This window comes from Pipistrellus kuhlii, unplaced genomic scaffold, assembly GCF_014108245.1.
Source record: "Pipistrellus kuhlii isolate mPipKuh1 unplaced genomic scaffold, mPipKuh1.p scaffold_m20_p_13, whole genome shotgun sequence".
NCBI classification, from domain to species: Eukaryota; Metazoa; Chordata; class Mammalia; order Chiroptera; family Vespertilionidae; genus Pipistrellus; species Pipistrellus kuhlii.
Window position 1 is genome coordinate 47,729,451 of NW_023425438.1, and position 27,515 is coordinate 47,756,965.

A 27,515-nucleotide genomic window follows, 5' to 3' on the forward strand; every position below is an offset into this window, starting at 1 on the left:
TGCCTCTCTTGAGCACCTCTCTGCCCTTCTAACTCGCACCTAACTAACACCTGGTTCTGCTGGGCTCTCCAACCCCACAGGCATCAAGCATCTCAGATGCTGGGTGACGGTCCCAATGGCCCTTCGTCACATTGTGTGGCTGCCAGAGGCCCCTGCACAGAACCTGGTCTGTCACGGCCCTTCTTTAAGGGCTGGGCTGGAAAGCAGGTGGGACTCTCTGCTCGTTGGGAGCTGGCGCTTTGGGGTGCAGGAGGTCACTCTGTAAATGCAGGCTAAGTTGCATTCTTTTTTGGCTCAGTAGCTCTGATGCTGCTAAAGCCCAGGACGAGGAGTGAGGCAGGATCCGTGGCCCTTTCCAAAGGGCAGGAGAGCATCATCAGGACTCCCCTCTCCAGCTTAGCACGTTCTCCTTGTACTTTTCTTCTCGGACCATCGAAGCTGAGAGACAGTAACACAATGGATGGATATGTGGCAGAGACTGCGATGCTTCTCATCTTACCTTAGGTTCAAGGTCACTGGCCTTGAGGCCAGGGTCCCTGGGGTTCTACTCTCAACAGAAATGGCAGGTGCTAGTGAAGGCAGCTGGGGCGTGGCCAGAGGGCCTCGCCCTGAGCACCTGCTGCCTGGCTCCGGTGCCCTGGTGCTCACCAGCCTCTCAGGCCTTCTCTGCACCCACCACATGGACGATGGCATGCTGTATGGGCAAATGAGGATGCACACGTTTTATCCTTATTTCTTTCAACTGAGCGTCAACATCTTTGCTGTCTAGATGGGCTTTTATGCTTTTGCATCACAAGAGCCTTTTGCATTTTTTGCTTAGGACTTTATTTTTACAACCAAGACATTTTTATAAAAAGAAGGGAAAGTGAGAGAAGAAATATACAAGCCATGAGATGGCAGAATTGAAAGGCAAGGAAGTTCCTAATGGGAGGTGACATGACCTCCTGCACCCCCAACCACCAGTTCCCAGCCCCAGAGGAGGTCCGCAGACACGTGTATGATGAGAGCCGGGCCAGCCCTCCCTCTGGGTCTGGTCCCCGGGCTCCCTGTGAGGACAAGGGGAGCCATGCAGCGCTGCCCCAAGTCTCAGAAGTCCAGGTCATGGCCCAACAGGGCAAAGTACAATAACTTGCAGATGGTGGCTAGATGGCCAACACCACAGGCTCTGGGCTGGGCCAGGACAGGCAGGGAGCGGAAGTGGTGTGGGTGGCTTTTCTGATTCAGTCCTCCCGTGTGCCCGGAGCTGCAGGAAGTGCTCCGGGGCCAGATGACCAGCACGCACGAGGCCCACAGGAAGAACTTGCAGTGGTGAAAGCAGGCAGCTCCAGCAGTTCAGTGAAATTCCCAGGCAGCGTGTCCCTCTCACTCCTCTCTCCACATCTCGCTCTTTCCTGACCAGGTATCTCTGTTGCCGGACACCAGCAGCATAGTCTCTGCTCATTTATGAAGCCTAGAAACAACAGCAAGTTGTGAAACCACTTATTTTCAGGCAAAAGCCATTGAATTTCCTGTAACAGAGACAAATGGCCAATGAAGATACAGGGTCCCCTCCAAGTTAGTAGCCGGGAGCCAGGAGTTTTGGGTTACTATGTTTTTAGGGCCCATCTTAGTCATTAAAAAATATTTTAAGCTAAAAAAAAAAAAAAAAAAAAAAAAAAAAAAAAGGCAGCCCGAAGGACACTGGGTCTGAATGGTGTGACTTCCTGCAGTGTTTTCTAAGACGGGGTTCTCCACAGATGCACGCCAGGGGCCAGGAGGCGGCCCGTGATAGGACGGTTTTGTAAGGCCAGTGAGAGGCCGGGAACGCAACTTGAGTTTGGAGCAGCTTGTCTGTGAGGCCCACGGGCTGTTTTGTCCACACCTGGATCGTGATAGCAAAACCAGAGGTGGTTTTCAAACTTTTGTAGCCACAGATCCTTGTGTTCAGATGATTTCTCCCAGGGAAGTGTAACCATAGGCAACGGATGGGAGCAGAGCTGTGAGCCGAGGCTGAGGGCGCACACAGGGCCACACCCAGGACCGCCCTCAGCTCCGTCTCTTTCTTAGTTGATCCACAGACCCCTTGGGTTTGCCAAGACATGAGGTCCACAAACTGGGGTCACATCACTGGGGAACGAGTTGAAATGAAGAGGGGGCCAGAACCACAGGCGGTTCCCCGAGGGAGACTGGTTCTCCACAAAAGAACCTTCTGGAAGCCTCGGTTTAGACAAATACACTCGGGGTTACTGTCTTGTAGGTAGGGGGAGGATTCTAAATTCAGCACGTAGGTTGAAGATTGTACCCAATCAAAACTATCATCGAAAACTGCCCATAAAATACAGCAGGCATGTTTAAGCATCTATACATACAAAGAGGGTATATGTAATAACGTGGAGCACATCTTGTGAAAAACTTATAATTTTAGAATATTTTAAAATTTTTGTTTCTTGGTTGTTGGGCTTGTAGACTTGACTTTCCTCAGTGACATGAGTCTGTGCCTCGCTCCCTGGGACCCGGGGCTGAGCACGGGGTAGTTGCTTACCCCAGTAAGTCCTCGCAATGGCCACGGGGTTGGTACTGCAGATGAGGAATCAGAGGCTGAGAGGGGGGAAGCCACCTGCCTACCATCACATGGTGGATGCGTGGCCGGCAGGATTCAAACCCAGACCTGCCTCTGCATGAGAGCCAGAGCTCCCGGGCATGAGGCCCTGCTGCCCTCTGCAGTCTGAGGTCCGGGCTTTCTCTTTTCCCCCCGACAACCCTACGTGGACAGGGTTGCAAGTAATGAGATGGTAGATGTGAAACACTCTCTCTTTTGAGGAAGAAAAACCATCCAATCCAAGAACAGTGCCCATAGCCCCACTGGGGTCCGGAAGTCCTTGAGGCTGGAGCCACCGACAGCCTCCGGCCTCTCAGTCTGTTGGCTTCTGCCTGGGCTTCTACAGCTCAGTGTGCCCAACGGACCAGGTCTTGTTAGCCACGTCTGTGGGAGTCAGATGGTGAGTGAGCCAACTCCCGGGAGCCCAGTGGGCTCCAGGGTGGAAGACGGATCCAGCCCAGCAGGGAGAACACTGCCCTAGAGTAAGGTGACCAGACATCCCGCTTTTGGCGAATCTTTAAAAAAAAATTGGGACTTTTCTAAAACGCCGCGGGACACGGGACAAATTGTTAGAAATTGGGACTGTCCCGCCAAAAGCGGGACGTCTGGTCAGAGGGACCCACTTGCTGTTGCTTTCAGCTCAATTCTGCTCTTTCCCATCCCAAATGCTTAGAGCAAGTCTTTCAAATGGTAAAAATAAGCCTCCTGTGTCCTGCAGGGCCAGGCTGGACACGACGATGGGTGGGATGGAGTTTGAGTTAGTCTTCCCTGCTCCTTTCGTGCAAGAGCTGCTTGTTACCGTCAGGAGGCCTGAGAGCTGCATCTTACCGAACTTGAATACACTTAGCTACTCGTCAGCACGCTTGTTTGCTGTTGGTTTACGTTTCCGGAGCTCTGTCACCCTGGGTTGATACACCCTGTGATTTTGCGAAGGCGGCGCCTGGCTTTGGCCCCGTGCAGGAGAGGGAGAGGCTGTGAGCCTCAGCAGGGGCCGAGGAGCCAGGACCACACCCAGGGCCCGCCCCGGGCCCATCCCAAGCCCCACACTTACTGCTTCATGAAGCGGATCCGGGCTCTCCTCCGCTGGCCTGCGGGAAGAAACCAACAAATCCGTCAGCAGGGACCGTGGGCCGCTTGCCCCCAGCCCCTGAGAGCGAGAGGGGTGAGGAGGGCAGCTCACCCCTCAGACACTGCCCTGGGGCCTGGCTCTGCTTCCGCTGCCTGTGTTTTAGCCCCTTCGTGCTCACAGTACACCTGGGAGTCGGGGAGTACTCTTATCGTCTCCATTTGCCTACGAGGAAACTGAGGCACGGAGCAGTATGTTACGGAGTCACTTGCCCAAAGTCACGCAGCTAGTAAGTGGCAAACTCAGCTCCTCTGTGGATCCTTAACCATGCCACTTCGCCCTTCACAGCAGGTTGGAGTGAGGGGCTGGGCAGACAGGTGGCCTTGAGCTGGAGCATGTGTATTTGGGAGACACACAAGATTTCCCGTTGGGATGGAGGAAGGAAACATGAACAAGACTATTTACAAGTTTACCTCATCCTGCATTACTTTAGATTCTAAAGTTTAGAACCACATTTAATGACACACATAATATGTTAAACAAATAACTATAGTTAACTGAAGTTAGTGTTTATTGTTTTTTTTTTTTTTTTTTTTTTTTTTTTTTTTTTTTTTACCAGTGAGGTCCTTGATCGTTGCTTGGCAATGGGGAAAAAAATAAAAATAAAAATAAAAATAAAAATAAAAATAAAATAAAGATAGGAAACAAGTTTGCAACTACTGAACTCCAATGGAGTGCTTAGAGCTGGGTGAATGGATCCCTTTGTGGGTGCCCAGGACACATTCCTCCAGGGAAACTGTCAGCACATGCTCAGAGGGGTCTGTGACCTACAAAAGAGCCACCACTCTAGCTCGTTCGCCTCGGCCACCCTCCCGTGTTCGAACCCGGAGAGGGTGCGTGCCGGCTCCAGGTGGCACCGGGGCGGGCTCTGGGCCCCATGGCAGCTGTGCGGCCTCCCCTGCAGCAGTGGGGGCGGGGAGGGGCATAGGGGGTGATTCTCTCTGGGGAATGGCCCAGAGCAGCAGCCACCTCCGAGCGCCCCTTCAGCCTCACAGACGGGCGGGATTTCTAGCTGCTGGAACATAACCCAAACCCCACTTCCGTGCGCGTCCATCCCGACTACCCACAGGCACTTCCGCTCACTAAGCACGTACCCAGCTCGGCATGTGGGGCAGCACTTCACCAACAGCAGCCCTGGCAGGGAGGGAGCATCCCCCTGCGTGCCCCTGGGAGGCTCCCAGAGGCCAGGGCACGCACCCAAGGCCACTAAGTCAGGGAGTGGCCGGGTTGGATCCAAACCCAGGGAGTTCTGACTCCAGGGACAGGTGGGCTCTGAGCCCTCCGCTTGGTCAGGCCCAGAATCACCCGAGGAGCTGCCCCGGGCTCACATCTAACTTGCTCCCCTGGAGAAGGAAGGCCCCTCGGGCACACCCAACGCACACAGGGCTGGCCATGACGGCCCGAGAGGGGACAACTTACAGTACAGGTGACTGGCCACACCCAGGGCCACTAGCAGGATCACGGCGCCCGTCACCAGCAGGCCGAGGGTCAGGGGGCCACACGGCGGGCCTGGGGGACACACACGGAGCATTTGAGACACGCAGATAAACACAAAGAGGGGGAGATTAGCTAAAAGCCCGCCCGCCAGAGAATACCACTGTCTGTGTTTTCTTCTAGACTTTTTTTCCCTAGGCACTTCAACCACATGGAGATGATTTTATATGTAATTATATTTTAATTTGCCTTCCTGAAGGGTCGTCACAACCGAATGGGCCACTGCTACCTCCCCAAACGTGACTCGAGGGAAAGCCGATGCTCCCCCTGCAGGGAACCAGCAGCCAGAGCCGCCTCGGTGACAGGACAGGCAGCCGGCTTCCTCCGTCCCCGGGCTCTCCCGAGGCCTGATCTCCCCACGCTTCTCCTGAGGCAGCAGCTTAGAAACGGACCCCAGGCCCTCCCAGTGTCTCTCAGAGGTCAGCCCTAAGCCTCAGGAAGCTGGTCCCTCCACGGGGGCCACCAGGCTTTTACTCATGATATGAGCCTTGAGGTCTGACTGGGTGCCCTGCCGAGTCTCATTGCCTCCTCCTTCCCGTTAGCCAGTGACATCCCCATCTCACAGGTGAGGAGACGGAGGCTTGGAGAGGTCACCCAGTGCAGGCAGTGGTGCACAGGGATTCCAACCAAGGCCTGGCTGAGTTACCGCTAGGTACACTGCTCTGAGCATTCTCTCCCCCACTCCCCCCCAATGCAACCACCACCTACCACCCACACCCTCCACTCCACGTGGCCACCTGCTTGTTCTAAAGAACCTGCTGAGGTTGGATTTGCACTTGGCCAAGGATTTACGGAGGATTGATATTAGAACTGAGGCAAGACACCGGGAGCCCTTTCGTCCGCCTTTTATAAAAGTCTCACTGAATTCGCGATCATCCGGCAGTCCTGGCAGGAGGATGAACAAGGCACGTTTCCTCTAGTCTAGAGGGTAAGCCCATTCGAAGGCTCTGGTGCCTGGGCTTGTGTCTTTCTGTCACCGTGGTGTGGCGTGTGTGTGTGTGTGTGTGGGGGGGTACTGGTGGTGCCATGTTGCTTGGGGTTTTCTGATGCTCTTCTTACTGTGACCTGACAGCACAGCTCCTCCTCCCATCCCCTAAATCCTGTTAGGGGCCTCTCCCAGGCTCCTGGGTCTTCCATGTATTTAAGGCAAAGCACCCCCAGCACCACGAGGCCACTGGGGCGGCTGCTGTGGTTTGCTCTCTGGGTTGGAGCTGATGGCATTTTCCGTTTGTCACCATTAACTTCTGGGGAATAGAGATCAGTGTTTTTCCAGAAACACATTTGGCTTATGAGTTCAAGAAAAGTGTGTGTGTGCGCGTGTGCATGTGTGTGCTCCAGCTTCAGTGTCTGGTGCTCACAGGGCAGAGCAGCGAGCTTGTTCGCTCATGAACAAACATATCAAGCACATACGGTATGGTAGGTCCGAAGCTAGGCATCAAAAGTGGGGAAGGTTAAAGTTCTGTTCCTTCCGGTGGGGTTTTTATTTGTTAGCTAACACCTTTATTGAGATATAATTCACATATTATAATATGTTTCATGTGTATAATTTTGTTGTTGTTTTTTTGTTGTTGTTGCTAAATTCACAGAAATGTGCAATCATCCCTACAATCCAATTTTAGGACATTTTTATCCTCCCCCCCCCCCCCAAAGGAAATCCTGTACCTATTGGCAGTCCCTGCCCAGCCCTCCCCAAGTTGCCCAGCCTCAGGCACCCACTAGTCTACTTTCTGTCTCCTTGGAATGTCCACTCTGGACTTTTCATATTGATGAGAGCATATAATGTATGCTCTTTTGTAACCAGCTGGTTCCACTGCATAACCTTTTTAAGATTCATCCATGTTGTAGCATGTGCCAGTACTTCATTCTTGATTATGACCAAATGCTATCCCATTGTATGGCTTGTCCTTATTGCGTACATCCACATCATGGTGGGCATCTGAGCTGTTTACCCTCTGGGCTGGTATGAACACTGCTGCTGGGAAGATTTATGTGCAAGCTTTGAGTGGACATGTCTTTCATTAAGTTTCGTCCTGTGACGACTGGTGGGTGTGTCCCCCACTGGACTGTGAGCTCCTGGAGGACGCAGCTTCCCTACTGACCCCAGCTCAGAGCCAGAGAGACAGGCTCAAGACTGTGGACCTGGGAAAGGCTTGTGGAAGGACAAAGAGAAGGAAGGGAGGGAGGGAGAGAAGGAGGGAGAGAGGGAGAGAAGGAGGGAGGAAGAAAGGAAGGAAGGAAGGAAGGGAAGGAAGAAAGGGAGGGAGGGAGGGAGGGAGGGAGGGAGGAAGGAAGGAAGGAAGGAAGGAAGGAAGGCGGAGAGTGACAATGCTGCGTTTCTGAGAGCATAGGGGGACAGGGAACTCACCCTTCCGAGGCACCGGGCTTGGGGGCCGGCACCTGATCTTCTTAGGGGTGGACTTGGTGGTGGGCTTGGCAGTGGTGGGAAGGACGTCAACTACAGAAAATAAGCGAGACGCAGACTTAGCCAGGCGAACAGCAGGTGGACTGAGAGACAAGATCTAACACTGAACCTCTCACCTCCGGTACTGAAGTCCTTGTGACCATCCCCTGGGCTGCTACAGAGCATGAGGGTCACAGAACAATAAAGAACACATCTGAGTGCTTCCCCAGCTCTCAGGCCTATCTGTGGGCCTAGGTCAGGGGTCAGCTGGGTGTCCTGGAGAAAGAGGGGGCTCTGGAGCTACACAGACCCAAACAGAACCAGCACCCCTGACCAACCTGTGTAACCTGGGGCAAGTCAATGGCTCTTCTGTGCCTCAGTGTCCCATCTGCTGAAATAAAGGTGGTCTCCACCTCCTGCTTGAGGTGGTTGTGAGAATTAAAGGGGCCATGTGTCCAGCTGAGTGTGCACTAGACGCGGCTTTGCCCGGCTGGAGTCCTGGCTCCACTTGAGCCGAAGCCGGAGTCCCCAGGCCCTGCCAGAACCTAAGCGAGTGGGGGACCTCGCACGCAGGTGGAATTTGTTGGGGGTTCCTTTCCTTTTCATGAGTCTTTAAAAATCATATACTCTCAGAGCCAGAGGGATCTTTTTTAAAAAATATTTTTTTATTGATTTCAGAGAGGAAGGGAGAGATAGAAACATCACGGATGAGAGAGACTCATTGACGCTGCCTCTATATACCCCATAATGGGGATCTAGCCCACAACCAGGCATGTGCCCTGCTCGGGAACTGAGTGTCCTGGCTCATAGGCGGACACTCAGCCACTGAGCCAAGCCGACCGGGCCAGAGGGAGCTTTAGTCTCAACCTTTCATTTCAAAGGCAGCCCCGACGAAATGCAGGGGCGGCCGGCCTCCGGGGAAAGTGCTGGGCTGGACCCCAAACCTCTCTCCTGTCTCCCGGGTGGGCCACTCCTCTGTTTTGGTTCTAATTCAGTGTCGCACGCTCAAGGGTGGGGATAAAATAGGACAAGTACAGGAGCAGAGGGGGCCGCCGAGGCCTGAGGCACGGAGGAGTGGCGTGAGCGCTGGGTGCCGCCGCATCCAGCCTTCGCCTTCGCCTCTGTGGGATGAGGAAAGACTTTCTCGGAAACGATTTTCTATAAAACGAGAGGGGAGGGAAGGGAGCAGCCCAGAAACTTAAACTCTGGTCAAGGGGACGGGGTGGCAGTCAACAAATAGGTCACTTTGGGGCTGGCTTCTTGCATATAAAAGTGGGCCCTTTGGACCCTCCTGACCCTGTGCCTCCTGGGGGACCCTGTGCCTCTGCGGGGAGAGGGAGAGGACGTGCCCTGCCTGCTCCAGGAACTTTCTAGAAGAGCCAGTTAAATAGAACGAACAGCCGAAACCAGTTTGGCTCTCTGGATAGAGCGTCGGCCTGCAGATTGAGGGGTCCCGGGTTTGATCCCGGTCAAAGGCATGTACCTTGGTTGTGGGCACATCCACAATGGAGGATGTGCAAGAGGTAGCTGATTGATGATTCTCTCTCATCAATGTTTCTAACTATCTATCCCTCTCTCTTCCTCTCTGTAATAAAATCCATAAAATATATAATAAATAAATAAATAAATAAATAAATAAATAAATAGAACGAACACTTGCCAAGCTCTCCCGAGAGCGAGTGGCAGTGCCCAGCACTGAACCCCACAGCTTTGGGGATGGGTACGGGGAAGCCCAGGCACAGAGAGCCGAAGCCACTCGCCCCACGTCCGAGACAGTGCACAGCGGAGCTGGGAGCTGAGTCCAAAGGCCCCTGTCTAGGCTCTCGCTGCCCACCCCGTGCGCCTGTCTGTGCACGAAGAAGTGAAGCTCACAGGTTGACCCGAGGCCCTGGTCACCGGCCTGCGGGGACACAATTGTGGCAGGAACAACCCCATCGGCTCCAGTGCCCCGGAGCGAGCGCGGGGCTGGCCCCTGCGAGGGGTCAGCACGCTCTGCCATGCCTCATCCTCACAGCCCTGGCGTGCCCGTTCCTCTTACTTCATGCCCAGGAGGCGGCCCTGCAGGACTCGGCGCCTTGGCCAGCCTGGCCGGTGCCCTGGGTCTGTGGGGGTGTGTGGACAGGCTTGTCCACTTTAATTTCTTGTCCAGAACAGGTCCCTTAACTCCTCCTGATCCCCCGCCCCTGCCCAGTTCAATCCCCCCCTTTCCTCCTCTTTGAAAGGGACAGGCCTTTTGACCCCATGGTGTGCGTAAGGGGCCTGAATCCTTTTTCTATGCCCGCCCCCCCCCTTCCTCCTTCAAAGCGCCCTGACTTTCTGGCGGGAGGGTGGGCTCGGCTCTGGCCCCCAGGCCCCGGGAGGTGCTGTGGTACCTGCTCTGGGGAGGCCCTGCCATCCTGGGAGCGGGTGTCGGGGGGTGAGGGGAATTGGAAATGTCGAAGACAAGAGTGCGTGGGTGGCGGTGGGAGCTTCTGAAAGCCACTGTGCTATTTCCCCATCCAACTCTCTCAGCCCCTCACGTCGCACGAATGGAAAGATGTGCCTTACAGGGCAACAACAATAAAGCAAACCGAAACCCCCAGCCCCCCCAAGCCGGCTTTCAATACAGGAATCGGTTAGCCGCCCCCAAGGCCTGCTCAGAGGCTGCCCAGAGACCCCGCCGCCTCCGTCCTCCCGATCCGAGGCCCGCGGCTGGCGAGATGCCACGGGGCATCGCTCTGTTTGCTGCCTTCCTCACTGTGCTGCCGTCCGCCTGTCCCCGCTCAGCCTGAGGGGTCGAATCCCTCCGCGGGGGGGGGGGGGGGGGTGTTGGGGGGAGCCCTCGTTCCTCTCAGTGCCCCCTGTGGAAGAAGGACAGTGGGAGCCTTTCAGGAGTTGGCCCTGGCACGGGCTGGCCTGAGGAGGGGCTTCAGTCCGGCACGAGCCTGGGAGAGGTTCTGCCCTGACTCCTGGGCACCGCCGGTGGCTTTTAATCGCCACTGCGATAAGGCAGCTGCCTGCACATGCACACAGCCAGTATGACCAGAGGTGGGCTCTGCATGTAAAACACACGTTGGGTGCTCAGCAGGGAAGGGGAAGATAAAATATTTCAGTCACGCCCTAGCTGGTTCGGTTCCGTGGATAGAGCGTCAGCCTGCGGACTGAAGGGTCCCGGGTTCGATTCCGGTCAAGGGCACATGCCCAGGTGGTGGTGATCATGCAGGAGGCAGCCGATCAGTGATTCTCTCTCATCAGAGATGCTCCTATCTTTCTCTCTCTGAAATCAATAAAAATATATTTTTAAAATAAAACATTTAAGTCAATTTCATATGGATTACATGTTGAAATGACATTGTTCATAAATCGGGTTAAATAAAATATATCATTCAAATTAACTTCATGTGTTTCTTTTAACTTTTTTTTTTTTTTTTAAACGTGGCTATCATGCAGAAACCGGTTTGGCTCAGTGGATAGAGCGTCGGCCTGTGGACTGAAAGGCCCCAGGTTCGATTCCGGTCAGGGGCATGTACGTTGGTTGTGGGCACATCCCCAGTAGGGGGTGTACAAGAGGCAGCTGGTCGATGTTTCTTTCTCATCGACGTTTCTAGCTCTCTATCCCTCTCCCTTCCTCTCTGTAAAAAATCAATAAAATATATTTAAAAAAAATAAATAAGCTTGGCTATCAGAAATTTAAAAATTCTATCTGTGGTTCACAGTATATTTCTACTGGAGGTGCTGACTTAACTCCTGAGGACTGCAGCGCCTGAGGACTGGAGTCTGGAGGGGGTCGTTCCTGGAGGCCATAGCAATCCATGACACAGATGAGAAGACTGAGGCCCAGGGAGGGAAGGGGAGCAATCTGCCCGAAGGCACACAGTGGATTTGCAGCAGAATTTGCAGCTGAGCTTGGGGTCCAGTTTCCTCCTTCCCTGCCTCTCTGGGTGTGGGTTTGAGCCACAGGCCCACCTGCCGAATGCGAGGGCACCCCCCCTCCACTGCCTGTGTGCACACTGGGAGGGAGGTTTGAGGCCACGGTTAGGCCTGGGACCCCGCCCAGTGCATCCACAGCTGCAGAGGGCCCGGTGTGGCTGAAGGACAGCGTTGTTCTGTCCCCATAGGAAGCAGCGATGCTTCTAAGCATCCTGCTTTCAATGGGAACCGTCACAGCGCCCCCCTCCCAGGATGCCTGGCAGCATTAAGCGAGACAACGACATAAACATTCACATGTGCTTGACCCTGGGTCAGTCTCAGAATATATTTTCTGTTACTATTCGCCATAGTGCGATTGCTCAGGGCCATCATCCCTCACGTAGGGTTGGACTGGCTGAGTGGGGCGGCCCCCATGCCTGGCACACAGTAGGCACTCAATGCTGTTGACAACACTGAGCCAGGGTCTTACCCACGGTCAGCAGGGTTCCCTTGCCGAAGGTCAGCGTGGGGGTCCCGATGGTCATGCAGAAGTAGACACCGCTGTCTGCAGGCTGCGCGCTCCCGAGGGTGAGCACTGACTTGGATGCCACCTGACTCACACTGAGCCTCTCCTCCCTCACGTCCTTGCCGTACACAGGCGCCTTCTTAGAATCCACGGCGGCCAGGAACTCATGGTGACTGTCCGCGCTTGGGGCCTGGCGCTGTCTCAGCCAGTAGATAGGCCTGTTTTGGGAGATTTTGTCTTCACAGGTTAGGCTCACCGCGGTGTTGGTCTGGACCACCTTCTCCCCAGGGGTCTGCTGGAGCAAAGAGCTGCCGCGGAGAGCTGTAAGAAGCAGAGACCATCAGCCCATTTTCCTGGCCTCAGAGTCCCCCCGAGCCGAGTATCTAAGGAAGAGCCGTGGAAGCACCGGCCCAGTTGCAGAGTCTGGAGGCGGTTTGTACATTAACCGGCGGTTCCTGGACTCGGGAGCTCGAACACCTCACCCGCTAGGAGACCATCTGCAAGGCGGTGTTCACTCTGCCCAGCTTTACCAAGAGGGCAGGGGGAGCTGCCATTGCGGACTGCGAGCTGATAAACCTGGCTCTTTGCGTAATGATCTCAACCGAGCCTCAAACTTACTTCGGGATTTTTATCTCCTTTACACAGACGAGGAAACTGTGGCACGAAGTTACTTGTTCAAAACCCCGCTGACAGCTCATAAGTGACCTGGGATTCAAACTCAAAGATTTGCCCTGGCCAGGTGGCCCATTTGGTTGGAGTGTCGTCCGGTGCTACAATAGGTTGCCAGTTCAATCCCCAGTCAAAGCACAAACCTAGGTTGCAGGTTTGATCCCCAGTCCGGGTATATACGGGAGGCAACTGGTCTCTCTCATACTGATGTTTCTCTCTCTCTCTCTCTCTCTCTCTCTCTCTCTCTCTCTCTCTCTCTCTCTCTCTCTCTCCCTTCTTCCCTCCCCCCTCAATATATCCTCTAGTGAGGATTCAAAAAAACAACAAAAAACTCCAAGATTCAAAGTCACACGTGTGGTCTCTTTCACCTTGCCCTGCTGCAACTCACTGTATAGACCTTCAACAGGCTCCAAGGAGCGGGAGAAGGCCCAGGCAAGCTGGGAGAGGCGCTCAGAATCACAGGCGGAGCACAGGGCGGGACTGGCCAACCGGAGAGGGCCAGCCACCGCGTCGGACATGGATGGCAGCCAGCAGCGGCACTCACTCCTCCGTGGTGGGCTAATGACCATCGCCCAAGCCCAGCCATCAAGAGCTCCCGGGATCCGCCTCCTGAGTGGAAGGACAGAGCCCAGAAGCAGGGCCGGGAGCTCACTTTAATCGCAGAGGGGAAGCACTGTGAGCGGGGGATCCTTCACGGAGCAGAACTCACAGCCCTGGCCCTGAACCCAGCCTCCGCCGCGCACCTGTGGTGGGACCACAGGAAGACACAGAGCCTGTCTCTTCTCCTTAAAAAGAGGGCAGCTTGGCCCACCTGTGTGGCTCGGTGGTTGAGCATTGACCCAGGAACCAAGAGGTTGTGGTTCGATTCCTGGTCAGGGCACCTGCCCGGCTGCTGGCTCAGTCCCCAGCGGGGGACATGCAGGAGGCAGCCAATGGATATCTCTCTCTCATCAATGTTTCTCTCTCTCTCTAAAAATCAATAAAAACATATTAAAATAAATAAATAAGTAAATATAAATAAATAGAGCGCAGCGTAAGGCCATTGAATTGACTACCTCTGAGAGTTCAAGTGTCCCAGAAAGCAAACTGCCAAGCACTGTGCATGGTAAATCATATCCACGTGTCCAGGGGTGTCACTGGCAGCGAGGGACACGTTAGCGAGGAGGCTAGAGTGGGTCTTTTGCAGTGAGGCCCAGCCAACCGGACCTGCCGCAGTGAGCCTTCCATTTCAGCTGTCGGGTGGAGGGAGGGTGGGCAGCGTCCCAGAAGCATCGAGGCACAGGCCTGGGTGAGGCCAGAGAACGGTGTGTGTGGTGTGTGTGTGTGTGTGTGTGTGTGTGTGTGTGGACATGAATGACAACCAGCACACGTCCAAGAGGAGGTGGAGGCCCATATTCACAATCCTGCCTACACTTGTTCTCGGGCTCCGTGGCCCCATCGCCTTTCCTAATGCTGTCGAAATGCACGTAAACTCTTTGACTCCCCTCACAGGCCGCTCTGAGCTTCTACTTGCATCAAGAACGACATGATGGCACCTGGGCCTTGGCTTTTCTCCCCAAAAACCCTCCTGCCTTGTCAGCAGAGTAGAGGATCTACCCCGTTTTGGGACGCTGACTTTTTGGGGGAGATAAGAAGAAGCAAAAATGCCAACATTTACTGAACTGTGCCAAGCACAGTGCAGGAACGATCTCATTTAATCTCGCCAAATCCTGCTTCCCACCCCATTTTATACACCAGGAAGTGGAGGCTTGGGAAGCGTAAAGACATATTCAAGGTCACACAGCCTGTAGGTGGTGGGTTCAGATTCAAACCCTGGTCTGCAACTCCAGAACCTGAGTTTTTTGACACTCGCTGAACCGAGGAAACCTGTGGTTCCGGGATCGAGGTCATGTGCTCGTGTGCACATAGTGGGGCCACAACTAGACAGACTCAAACACCTTCCAAAAAAGACCATAAGTGACTCCTCAGGGGCACAGAGGTCAGAAGGGGTGCCAGGCTGCTTGTGTCCCTTCTGCCTCCTGCGCCCAGACATGCAGACTTCCTGGTTGAGACACACCCTGGTCTCTCGCTGGTGACCACTGGCTTTTCAGCACCTGGGGCTGCACATCCCGCCATGGCTGAACGCTAACCTATGTGCCGGACACCTAGCCAGGCCTTGCCACACGTGTGGTCTCATGGGTTCTTTTCTTCCTCTCAGGAACCCATTCTCAGAGGAGCCTGCTGCTTCTGAAACGATGGGCAATACGCAGGAGCTCTGAATGGCCTGGGCCGGCTTTTGCTTCGGACGCTATTGAGCTCCCTGGACCAGAGCCGGATGGGCGGGCTTTGTCACCCCTAAAGGGTGTCAGACTTTGGGCTTTTGGGCAAGGCAGCAGATCTCCCACAGGCTAGTGGGCACTTTGGGGGGGAGAGAAGGGGCTTTTTCTAAAAGACAGTGTGACTGGGCTGAGCCAAAGGGACAGTGGAGACTCCCCGCTCCATCCACGACCCACGACTGGCTTCCAACCCTCATACCGGGGAGCCGAGCCACACCGCACACCCAGCCCCGGGGCCGCAGGGAACAGGGACGCCGAGGGGATACCGGCCACACCTGCCGGAGAACGGGCCACCGCCTGCCCTTCGGCAGGGTGTACGGCGTAAACTTGCCCGGAAGTAATGAAGATGTGTCTGCAGAGCCTGGGCCAAGACTGGGACACCCACGCCAGGCCTGGGCCTCCAGCACCTCCCGGGGTCACATCTCCGCCTTGTCCCTGAACAGGGCCTTCCCCTTCCTCTCTGGACACCTTCCTCTTTCCCTCTTCATCCTTCCTGTCTCCGTCCTTCCTTCCTTCTCCCTACCTCCTTCCCTTCCCTCTTCCCGTCTCCCCTTCTCCTGGCTCCAGGCTTTTGGGCAGAGGTGGCTCAGCCCTGGGGCTCCCCAGGTCCCTTTCCTTTCCACCCTCAGGGATGGTGCCTGCCGCGCTGCCCCTGGGTGTCCACCAGCCAGGCTCGGGACTCACACCTACCAGGACAGCCTTCCTCAGCTCCCTGGCTCAGGCTCTGCTGGGACCCGTGCGGACACCCCTCTCCCACTCCCAGGCCCCGTGGCCCCCAGTCTCCCCACCTTACCTGCCAGCTGTGCTGCGAGGAGGAGCAGCCAGAGCCAAAGCCACATCTTGGCGCCGAGACACCTGGTCCCCGCGGGGCCCTGGGGAGACTGTCCTGGGGTGGGTGCAAGCAGCGGCGGGCGGGGCAGGGGAGAGGGGGGCGGCTACCGGGAGGAGGCGGGACCTGGTGAGTCTGGTGTGAGGGTGGCAAGGTCTCCACCCTCATCCTCTCGGCATTTCAAAGGTCTTCGCTCCCTTTCCCAAAAGCACACTAGGACCCCCTGCTCTCAGGGAGGGGGTGACACCACTGTGTGACCGCCTCCATGGCTCCATGTGACAGTTACGGCAGCCGAGGCTCGGAGAGGTCAGGCTGTTCACGGTCCCCCAGGAGTGAGCCGCGGAGCGGAACCCTAACTCGGTCCCTTCTTTCCTTTTTGAGTCGCTATTGTGAGCCTCCTGGGTGCCCTCTGCTCAGCGGGACTGGAGTGAGCAAGAGCCAGGGCACACACTTGTGGGGGACAAAGGGAAGTTCACTAGCTGTGCCACACACAATGATGCTTGAGGAAGGTAAGCTGGGGTTCCAGAGAGGGACCCCAACCCTGCCCTTCAGAGCCGTGATGAGCTGAGAGTCTGGGGCTCCCCTGTGGCCCCCACAGCACTGAAGTGGGAGGTTAGCAGCTGGACAAAGATGCTGGCATTGAAGCTGCATGTGTGCGTGTGCGTGTGCGTGTGCGTGTGCGTGTGCGTGTGCGTGTGCGTGTGCGTGTGCGTGTGCGTGTGCGTGTGTGTGTGTGTGTGTGTGTCTGCCGGTGTGTCATCAGCCCATCAGGGACATTTGTCAGGGAGTCTTCCTGTTCCAATGGTGGTTACACAGAGGAAGGGGGTTGGGCGGGGGCGGGGGGAGGAAGGAGGAGAGAAGGTGTTCCAGGAGGATTGCCGGGTGTGTGAGGGCCTAGTTAAATTTATTCTTTGGCACTTTGTTATTTTTGATGCTGTTGTAAGTGGAATTGCTTTCTCAATTTCCTTGTTAGTGTGTTCCGTGGCTAGTGTATGGAAACCAAAGTGATCTTCTGTGTTGACCTTGTACAAAGGTGGTTGGGAAGAGCAGTGGGCCAGGTCTCCGTGGATTTTAGCTGCATCAGTACTTTACTTGGATCTTTCAGTACCGGGGTCGTGATGTTGTCATTTGATAAATGGAGATACGATACCAGCCTCACTCATCTCAGTGGACTTTCTACAGGGACAAAGGGAAGCAGGACTTAATTAAAAAATATCTTTATTGATTTCAGACAGGAGAGGAGAGGGTTAGAGAGATAGAAACATCAACGATGAGAGAATCATTGGCCTTCTACGGGGAATCAAGCCTGCAACCCAGGCATGTGCCCTGAGCTGGAATTGAACCTGGGACTCTTCAGTCTGCAGGCCGATGCTCTATCCACTGAGCCAAACCGGCGAGGGCAGGACTTATTTTTCAAATGTTTGTTTACTTGTACTCTGAGATGAAGCCAGGCATCCTCAGGGGGAAAAGAAAACGGGGAGGAGGGGGGCACATTTTGTAGATTTATGGGGCCTATGTTGACTGTCTCCACGTTTGGGTAGTGAGGGGGAGCTATTGGCATTTAGTAGATGAGAACTAAGGATGCCAGATGTTCTACAACTGTGGGGTGGCACCAAACAACAGGCAACGAACTCCCACAGCCTGCAGGGCTCAGAGTCCTTCCAGCAGTGTTCAGGTGCGGCACCTCACTCCGCATGACCCAGGTCCATTTATATATCACAAAGCCTCACTACATCTTTCTTTCCTTCTTTGTATCACATTCATGATTTTAACTTAGGGCCTAGAACAATGACTGGAATTCAATGTGTTACCTAAGCAAATAGGTAAATGCCTATTTTTCTCTTGGGATGTTTATTTATTTATTGTTGATTCATTGGCAGAAATTTTGTCTATTAGAGCTGTATCAGTCAGGGCCAAATCAGCAGACAAGCTATACCAGTAACTTAAACAGAGAAAAGAAAAGATAGAGAATGTGTAACTAATAAAAGATGGTTAACTGCCAAAAGGAGGTACAAGAAGACTCTAAGGCAGGGATCAGCAAGCTTTTTCTGTAAAGGACCAGAAACATTTTAGACTTTGTGTAGTACCAGGCACAACCAAATATATTACGTAAGTAATTATGTAACAACACAGAAAACAAATGTTCACTTTTGTATTGATAAAATTAAAAATAGAATAATTGAGTATAATCTTCGGAATAGGGTCCTTTATTAAGCAGAATGGGGTCCCATTTTGTTGGGATAACATTTTGCTCAGGAGTACAAATGTGTAAACCATTCTTAGATGAAGGGCAGGGATATTTGGCCTGCAGGCTGCCTTTTTTCTTTTTTTTTTTTTTTTTTTGTACTTGGACATTTTATTTTATTTATTTTATATATATATATATATATATATATATATATATATATATATATATATATATTTTTTTTTTTTTTTTTACAGAGAGGAAGGGAGAGAGAAGATAGTCAGAAACATAGATGAGAGAGAAACATTGATCAGCCGCCTCCTGCACACTCCCCACTGGGGATGTGCCCATAACCAAGGTATATGCCCTTGACCGGAATTGAACCCCAGACTTTTCAGTCTGCAGGCTGATGCTCTATCCATGAGCCAAACCGGTTTCAGCTTTACTTGGACATTTTAATGAACTACCCTCCATGTAGCTTCAAGCTACCAGGACACAGGCCCTGCCAACACCCTTCATCTTCTCCTCGGCTCCTCTGCTGAAGGACTTGGCCTTCACAATGCCAGGCTGCTTTGGGAGCTTTCTCTTCCCCAGAACTTTGTAGTAGCCGATCACACCACATCAGTGATAGAAACAACTCCAGTCTTGCTTTTGGCAGCATTTACCCGCGTCTGCTCACTGTCCAGGATCCACAGTTTATCAAGGTTGACAGTTGGGCTGAAGCTCTGGTTCCTCTTTAAGTGGTAATGCCTCGTACCAACTTTCCCAAAGTAATCTGGGTGATACTTGTCAAAGTTGGTCCTGTGATGATGCAAGCCACCAGCATTACCGTGGCCCCCGGAGTGCTTTCTGCGCTTGCCGATGCGGCCGTGGCCTTGGCTCACGTGGCCCTGAAGTTTTCGGGTCTTCCTGAGTCTGGATGGCATGTCTGTGGCCCAGCTGCAAGAGCTGCAGGCTGCTTTTTGCCCACCCGTGACCTCTGATAGAGGGTGAACATGAAATGGACAGAAAGTTAAAAGGGGTCCTCCCCACATGGCGGATTCAGACGGCTGCAGAGAACGTGGAGGCCACAGGTGACACAGCCCACTACTGGCAAACTTGTCAGAGGCCATGGGAGGCAGCTGGATCTCACACACACAGAGGCACAGGTTTGTGGCCCCAGAAAACTGGCAACTGTGGAAAAAGCAGTCCCAGCCTCCTGCTCCCAGTGTAAATGTCCCTCTGGCGCCCTCTACTGGCAGACCAACATCAAGCCAACTGGCAAAGGAGATAAGCCCAGGTTCAATTTCACAAAACTGGGCAAGAAGTGTTTTTTAGCTGTAACCCCGTTTGGCTCAGTGGATAGAACATTGGCCTGCGGACTGAAGGGTCCCAGATTTGATTCCGATCCAGGGCATGTACCTTGGTTTATAATCACTGTGCAGGAGGCGGTTGATCTATGTTTCTCTCTCATTGATGTTTCTAACTCTCTATCCCTCTCCCTTCCTCTCTGTAAAAAAAAATCAATAAAATATATTTTTAAAAAATAAGTAGTTTGCTGGTAAGAGACAATAATTTGATAACTGGCACAAGAGATTCTAATATAGAGAGTTGCAAATATTTCCTCAATACATAGCTTGCCTTTAAAAACATTTCCTATTGAAAAGGTAACAAATAGTCTCACATAGTAGAAGATTTAAAATAAACAAACGTATCATACACTGCCCAGCTGCTGAATGTCAACCCAGGAACCCAGAGGTCGTGGTTGGATTCCAGGTCGGGGCACATGCTCAGGTTTCTGCTTAGATCCCTAGTAGGGGGTGTGCAGGAGGCAGTGATATTTCTCTCTACCCTTTTCCCTTTGTCTCCCTCCCCCCCCCAAAAAAATCATATAAAAATGAAATAAATGTACAAATTTCTTGTTGTTGTTACTCCTCACCCGGGTAAAATTTTCCATTGATTTTTTAGGGAGAGTGGAAGAGAGAGGGAAAGACAGAGAGAAAAACATCCATGTAAGAGGAACATATCCACTGGTTGCCTCCTGCACGAGCCCTGACCAGGGCCCAGCCAGGGAGGAGCCTGCAACCAATGTACAATAGGTGCTCTTGACTGGAATCGAACCTGGGACCCTTTGGTCTGCAGGCCCACACACAGTAAGCCAAATGGGATGGGGCTAAATGTACACTTTGAAAAGTTAATCTAATCCTGGCCAGGGGGTGATTCAGAGGTTAGAACATAGGCCTGTGCACCCCCAAGGGTCTTGGGTCCCATTCCCAGTCAAGGGTAAGCATCTTGGTTTCAGGTTCCATACCTGGCCCAGTAGGGGTGTGTGCTGGAGGCAACCAATTGATGTGTCTCTCTTACATGGGTGTTTCTCTCTGTGTCTTTCCCCCTGCCTTCCACTCTCTTTAAAAATCAGTGGGACTGGAGAAACCAAGATGGCAGCATAGGTAAATGCCTAAGTGCAGCCTGGCACAGCAATTTCAAAAAAATACTACTAAAATACAAAATGGACATTATCCAGAACTACAGGAAAGTTGACTGACTAGAAATTCTACAATGGGAAGGAAAGAAAAAACCAGAAGGAAAATCAGAGGAGCTGTAAAAACCTAAGGTAAGGAGACACGGTATGCGCCTGGGGAGAGGACTGAGCTGGAGAGGAGGGGGTGGCTGAGTGCCTGGCTGGCGTTCCCTAGCAGGAAAGAGATAAAAGCTTTGGACTGTGCTGAGCCCCAGTTCCAACTACACTGAACCCCAGTTCTGGGCGAAACCCTGGGGACCCAGGCTCATACAGAGGGAATCTGGGCTGTAAGGCAGAAACTCAGGGGGGCGGCGAAAGGCAGAGTCCCAGTGGCACTCACTTTGTGCACAGAGGATAGACTGTTGACTGTGCCACTGGATTTCCCTAGTGGGAAGGAGATAAAAGCTCCAGACTGTGTTGAACCCCACTTCCAATTGCACTGAACCCCAGTTCTGGGCTCATTGGGGGAGAAACTAGACTGTCTGGTAGCGAGCGAAACTTGAGGGCACCTTTCTCTCAGAGGTGCTTGCAGTGAGTACCAAAGCAGCCAGTACCAAAGGACACTGAAGAACACTGAGACTCAGGAACCTTAGGGCAGGGCTGACAGGAAGCCAAGGCTGTAGGCTCCATCCTGAAACTCCACGCCATCCAAGGTGAGCACAGAGGCTTTTGCAATTTTCCAAGTCTAGTAGAATAAGTCTGAGACAAGGAAACAGATCACAAACGAAAGAAATGGAGGACAACAGGCGACTGGATATAGAGTTCAAAACCATGGTTATAAGGTTTTTCAAGAATTTCCTAGAAAATAAATGAGACTTATGAGGATATGAAAAGGGATCAACAATAAATAAAAAATACATTGTCTGAAATAAAAAATATTATACAGAGTCCTAAAAACAGAATGGAAGATTGCAGGAATCAAGTCAAAGATTTGGAACATAAAGAGCCAGAAGACACTCTTCCACAGAAGCAAGAAGACAAGAGAATCCAGAAAGTTGAAGATAATGTAAGAAACCTCTGGGACAACTTCAAGTGAACCAACATCAGAATTATGGGGGTCCCAGAAGAAGAGAGAGAGCAAGATACCGAAAACATATTGGAAGAAATAGTGACAGAAAACTTCCCCCATCTGGTGAAAGAATTAGACTTACAAGTCCAGGAAGCGCACAGAATCCCAAACAAAAGGAATCCAAAGAGGACCACACCAAGACACATTAAAATTCCAAAAGCAAAAGACAAAGAATGTTAAAAGCAGCAAGAGCAAAGCAGGTAGTTACCTATAAAGGAGCACCCATACAATTGTCAGCTGATTTCTCAACAGAAACCATGCAGGCCAGATGGGAATGGCAAGAAATATTCAAGGTGATGAATAGCAAGAACCTACAGCCAAAAATACTCTACCCAGCAAAGGTATCACTCAGAATTGAAGACCAGATAAAGAGCTAGAGCTTCACAAATAATAATAAAAAAAAAGCTAAAGGATTTCATCACTGCCAAACCAGAATTATATGAATTGCTGAAGGGGGTTCTTTAGGAAGAGGAATATAAAGATAAAAATTATGAACAAAAAATATGTAACTATTAACAAGAGAATCTAAAAACCAAGGGAATTAAAAAATCTGATGAACAATATTAACTGGTGAATATATCGATAATAGAATCAGAGGTATGGAAGGTAAGTGAACTGATGATTCTCGGGGAAAAGGGGCTTGGGGGGTGTGGGAAGAGACTGAACATAAATTGTGCACCTATAGATGAGGACAATGGGGGGTGGGGAAAGGGCAGAGGGTGGGGTGGGAACCTGATGGAGGGGGGGAAAATGAGAAACATTTGCAATAATATGAGCAATAAAGATTTATTTTTAAAAAAAGAAAAAAGAAAAAAAACGAATGGAAAAATATCCTCCTGTGAGGATTTACAACACAAAATAACAACGGCAAGGAAAACAAACAAGGAAACAACAATCACAAACCCCATTTTCCTCTACTAGTTCCACATTTTAGTGTTTACATTTATATCTTTACACCTGGGTTTTGTATTTACACAGAGTCTGAGTTGGGAATCTAAATTTGTTTTCTTGGTGGCGTCACTGTCATTGAATCCAGCCTTCCCAACGCATCCCAATCATTTAACATCGGAATGATGTTTCTGATGTCCATCAGCAGCAGCTGCCGAGGATGGCCTCATCCCACAGGTCCCACAGGCCCTGCTGCTGCGGGCACCCCTCGCCCCGGGGCCGCTTCTTCCTGTGGGACCGGCTTCGCTCCTTGGGGGCGCCCTGCTCTCCGCTCTTCCCTCGTCCTGGCTTTTCTTCTCTCCCTGGCTCGCCCTCCTGCCTCCTCCCCTTCTCTCCGCAGGCCTCTCCCTCCGCACCCCGCTTCTTCTGCTGCTGCTTTGCTTGCGGCTCCAGGCCGACGCTGCCTCCCTTCTCCCCGGACCCTCTCCCTGGGCCTGGGTCCTGGTGGCCGCGGGCAGCGTCTCCGCCTCGTGCTGCGCGGGGGCCGGGGGTCCTGCCTCTCATGGGCGGGCTTGGAAGCCACGGGTTTTGGAAGAAATAATTATTTTTCTGACGGTGGAGTAGAGAGTCCAGGCGTGGTGCGGAGCGATGGATGTTGGCCCATCGGGGTAACCGGCTGCCCACTGTCCTCAGCCTTTTGTGGGGCCCCGGGAACCCGGGGGGGCCCCTGAAGGGGAGGCCGGGCTGCAGCACTGGGGGTCCGGGTGCAGTGCGGTCCCTCTCTGTCTCCTTCCTGAAGCGGGTCTCTGGCTGTAATCCTCGGGCTCTCTGCTTCCTGACATACTCTTCCAGTTCCCGCTGAAAATCGTCGAAAGTCACAGGGTTTTCCATTCTGTGAACCGCGGACGAATCTCTGTTGGGGAAGATGAAGGAACCCCTTTCTGTTAAATGTCCCATTTTACCATGAATGCATTTGCCATGGAGAGGTCAGGTTCTTAGATCTCTAGTGGAGATGATACCATGTTCATATATGTAAACACCGTGTAGACATTGATGCTGAAAATGTGTGTTTTTTTTTACACAGACTGAAAATAAAATAAGCGGACTAAGAAAATGAGTCTTAAAACATTGTCAATTTTACCAAGACCGGTTTGGCTCAATGGATAGAGCGTTGGCTTGGGGACTGAAGGGTCCTGGGTTCGATTCCGGTTTCCGGCACATCCCCAGTAGGGGGTGTGCAAGAGGCAGCTGATGGATGACTCTCTCTCATGGATGTTTCTAACTCTCTATCTCTCTCCCTTCCTCTCTGTACAAAATCAATAAAATATGTTTAAAACAAACAAACAAACAAAAAAACCCCCACAACATTGTCAATTTAGGTCCTAGACATGTATAATAAGTGTATAAGATTTATCAGTGGTTATCCCTGTGGAATCTAGGCCAAAACCTGAGCATCTATCCAGACACACAGGTCTCCCAGCTGGATGGGGTTTGGGGATTACGGATAGTTTTTCTTAATTACACTTTGTGATTTTTGTTGTTGTTGTTGCCATAAATACTATTACTTGTGTAATAAAAATGAGAGCCCGGCTTCTGTGACTCAGTGGTTGAGCATTAACCCAAGAACCAAGAAATCCCTGGTTTGATCCCTGGGCAGGGCACATGCCACAAGTATAGGCTGGGGCTGGGTTTCAGCAAGCCTGCTCCTGGTCTGAGAGCCTTTGGGCAGATATTGATTGGAGCCAGGCGAGTTGCTTACTCACGTGTCAACTTGCATAACTGTCTTATTCTGTCAGGGTTGCCTCAGTGTCCTCCTGTGTGGTGTATGTACCCTGTGGTGTGAGTTGCAAACTGGTGTGATACGTCATGTTCTCTGCCCACCTGCCTGTGACACACGCTCAGTGAGCATGTGCCCTGAGCCAGGTGCTGTGCTTGATACGGGGCACGTATGTGAACTAAACAGATATTCTCTGCTCTGGGGAAGCTTATAATCTCGTGCAGTGACTTTCAATTTTTCATCCCATGGCACACATAAGCTAATTACTGAAATTTTGTGGCACACCAAAAAGAGGTATACTTTTGACTTATCCACATTGGATGGCCATTGTGTGTTGGCTATTGCTGTTGTTGTTGCTTTAAAATATGTTTTTTTGTTTGTTTGTTTTTAGAGAGAAGTAGAAAGGCAGAATCAGCATTTTAACCTCTCACAGCACCGTTGGGTGGTGGTAATCAGGGCTCTTGTGCCCTGAGCCAGGTGCTATACTAAGCCCCCAGGCCATCTGCATTTGGCCTCTACCTAAGGCCTCAGTCTCTCAGACCAGTGGTTCTCAACCTTCCTAATGCTGCGACCCTTTAATACAGTTCCTCAGGTTGTGGTGACCCCCAACCATAAAATTATTTTCGTTGCTACTTCATAATTGTGATTTTGCTATCGTTACGAATCGTAATGTAAATATCTGTGTTTTCCCGTGGTCTTAGGCGACCCCTGTGAAAGGGTCTTTCGACCCCTAAAGGGGTCGCGACCCACAGGTTGAGAACCGCTGTCTTAGACCAACCACAACTGCCAACCTCCCCCCCCCCCCCCCCCCTGCGTTTTTCTAGCCTTTTAATTCCAGCCCTGGAACCTCAGCTCAGGTTGTTCCTGGTGTCTCTACCCACAAGACTTTCCTCATCAACTTCTACCCTTCATGTGTCTTCTAGGTTGTCACTTCCCTGCCGGCTCCCTCAGCTTTGTTTTCTTAGTTGGGATGCTCTGTGTTAACATGGCCCACTGTAGAGTAGGAAGCAAAATTTTCACACACAAAAAAAAAAAAAAAAAAAAAAAAATCCATCCAGTTGAAATCAAGTTCTCTAGGGCACTTCCTTCTGCTTAGGGCTCTCCTCCCAGAACCAGGGGATTCCAGTCCATCTGTCTCTAAGGGAACTTGTGGGAAGTTGGGGAGCTTGCTCTTCCTGCAGGCTCCCTATCCCAATTCAGACCAGACCTCAGGAGGTCCCCGCCTACCCTTTCCTTTCCCACACCTCACAGGCAATGCCACCAGCTGCCTTGCTTTCAAATGCATCCAGAATTGGGTCACTTCTTTTCACCCAATTGCTCCTGCACTGGCCAGACCGCATCTCTGCCATTGCCTCTTCAAGGTCTCCAGTTCCCGCTCACCGAGTCAGTCCCAATTCAGCAGCCCAGTCGTCCTTTTCACGTGATATAATCCTGGCTAATGTCTGCTCAAACCTACCAGGGTTCCTCCTTCACTCAGAAGGACGCTCAAATCTGCAAAGTGCTCGTAGGGCCCGGACACTAATCTTCTTTGGTTCTTTTTTGACAACCTTCCTCTTGCGTCTCCCTTCTAGACATACGGTCTCCCAGCTGGATGGGAATATCCAGTCACATCCCAGCCTCACAGCCTTTGTACTTCTCCACCCTTGAGCCTGCAAAGCTGTTGACCTATTCATCCCCACTGGAGACTTCTGGCCTCCCTATGCCTCCTTCCCCAGCCCCTGGGCCACCCCATGCCCTTTCCCTGCCTTAGTTTTTCCTCCATGGCTGCGATTACCATCACCCAACGGTGCTGAGAGGTTAAAATGCTGATTCTGCCTTTCTACTAAACTCCCAAGGGAGTTTGGGTCTAAGATACCAAATTTTAAATTTGAGTCTGTTTTCACCCTGGCTGGGTAGCTCAGTTGACTAGACCATCATCACCTCAATATGCCACGATTTCAGGTTTGATCTTCAGTCAGGGCACATCAAATAACGAATGCATGAGTTAGTGGAATAACACATTGATGTCTCTGTCTCTCCTTTACTTCCTCCCCCTCTCTTCCTAAAAATCAATTTTAAAAAATAGGTCCACTTTCTATTTTATCCCAGTTCCTCACCAAGGGGAGATTCCTCAATACATCAAATTTTGCTGTGTCCTCAACACATATTTTGTTTCATACCAAGTAGATGCTTAATAAGTACTCTCTGAATGAATAGACAGGCAAAGAAAGGCCCTGACCTCCCCTCGATCTGTGCAGATCCACTAGGAACCTCAGACCCCAGGGTTCTACCTGCCACAGCCATCCTCCCTCCCAAGTAGCCCTCCGAATGCCGGCAACCCTTAGAGCAAAAGAGAAACATGTTTGGTTGACCTCTTACCTGGAATCACCACTATGCCCTAGTTTATGAGACATTTCCACAAACAGATGGGCCTTCACCTCTTCAAGCCCACAGTCTGTGGGGTTGTGTGAGTGGAAGTCCCGTGGGCCCACAGGGAGCAGATGCTCACTGGCTAGAACCTCAGGAGGAAGTGAGGTGCCCCAGGTAAAGCTTCACTCTGGTCTCCAGGAGAAGAATCCCAACTTCCTTCCTGCTCAGACTTCTCCACCCTGCCCTGGGAGCAGGGTGGCAGGGCACACCCTTTTCTTTGTCTCTGGATTTTGGGTTTCAGCACAGTTCCAGGATCTAGATGGAAACAAATCCTATGAGTTTTAAAGTGATTTGGGGACAGTTAAGCTCATCGCCCTTCAAACCCTTAGGACCTAGGACCCAGTGCACTTTTCCCCCCAGGAGCACACTGAGCCTTTCCCTCCTCCTCTCTCACCATCCCCCTCCCCCTCCACAGGGCACTTTACCATTAGCTCCCTCACTCCTAAGCTCCTAGGGCCTTTCCTGTGCCTCCATAACTTGTTTCCTAAGCCCATTTCTTCTAGGAATTACTTCTTCTACATCTGTGATTTACCAAATAAATGTTCTCTTACAGTTTGGGATTTGGCTCTGAATTCTTTCCTAGCCAGAACCCAAGATCGAGGTTGCTGAACCCAGGTTTGGTCTGACCTCACCTGTCAAACACCTGGTTCTGTTCCCACTGCCTACAACACGTTTAGTTATTAGGCCAGCCAGAGAACCCCAGAAGGAAAGAAGGGAAAAGGTTTCCCCCCTAGGATGTTGGTGAACCAGCTGGGAAACTTCACTGGCTGGGTACTGCTGCTCTGGGCTGCTGAGTGGTCCTATGACCTCTGACAAGCACCTGCAGAACAAATTCTTACCATGCCAGTCTCCTGGCCCCGT

General features: G+C 51.9%; 1 protein-coding gene and 1 pseudogene across 1 annotated transcript; both read right to left on the reverse strand.

Annotated features, from left to right (window-relative positions):
- Window positions 1–808: 808 nt before the first annotated feature.
- Window positions 809–15,901, reverse strand: CD8B (CD8b molecule). The gene is made up of 6 exons (XM_036436156.2): window positions 15,791–15,901; window positions 11,978–12,334; window positions 7,564–7,653; window positions 5,124–5,213; window positions 3,630–3,666; window positions 809–1,450 (listed from the first exon to the last, which is right to left on the reverse strand). The coding sequence occupies exons 1-6, from the start codon at window positions 15,834–15,836 to the stop codon at window positions 1,438–1,440; spliced, it is 633 nt and encodes a 210-aa protein (XP_036292049.1). The 5' UTR covers window positions 15,837–15,901; the 3' UTR covers window positions 809–1,437.
- A 2,553-nt stretch (window positions 15,902–18,454) lies between these two features.
- On the reverse strand, window positions 18,455–18,975 carry LOC118717831 (annotated as a pseudogene).
- Window positions 18,976–27,515: the final 8,540 nt, after the last annotated feature.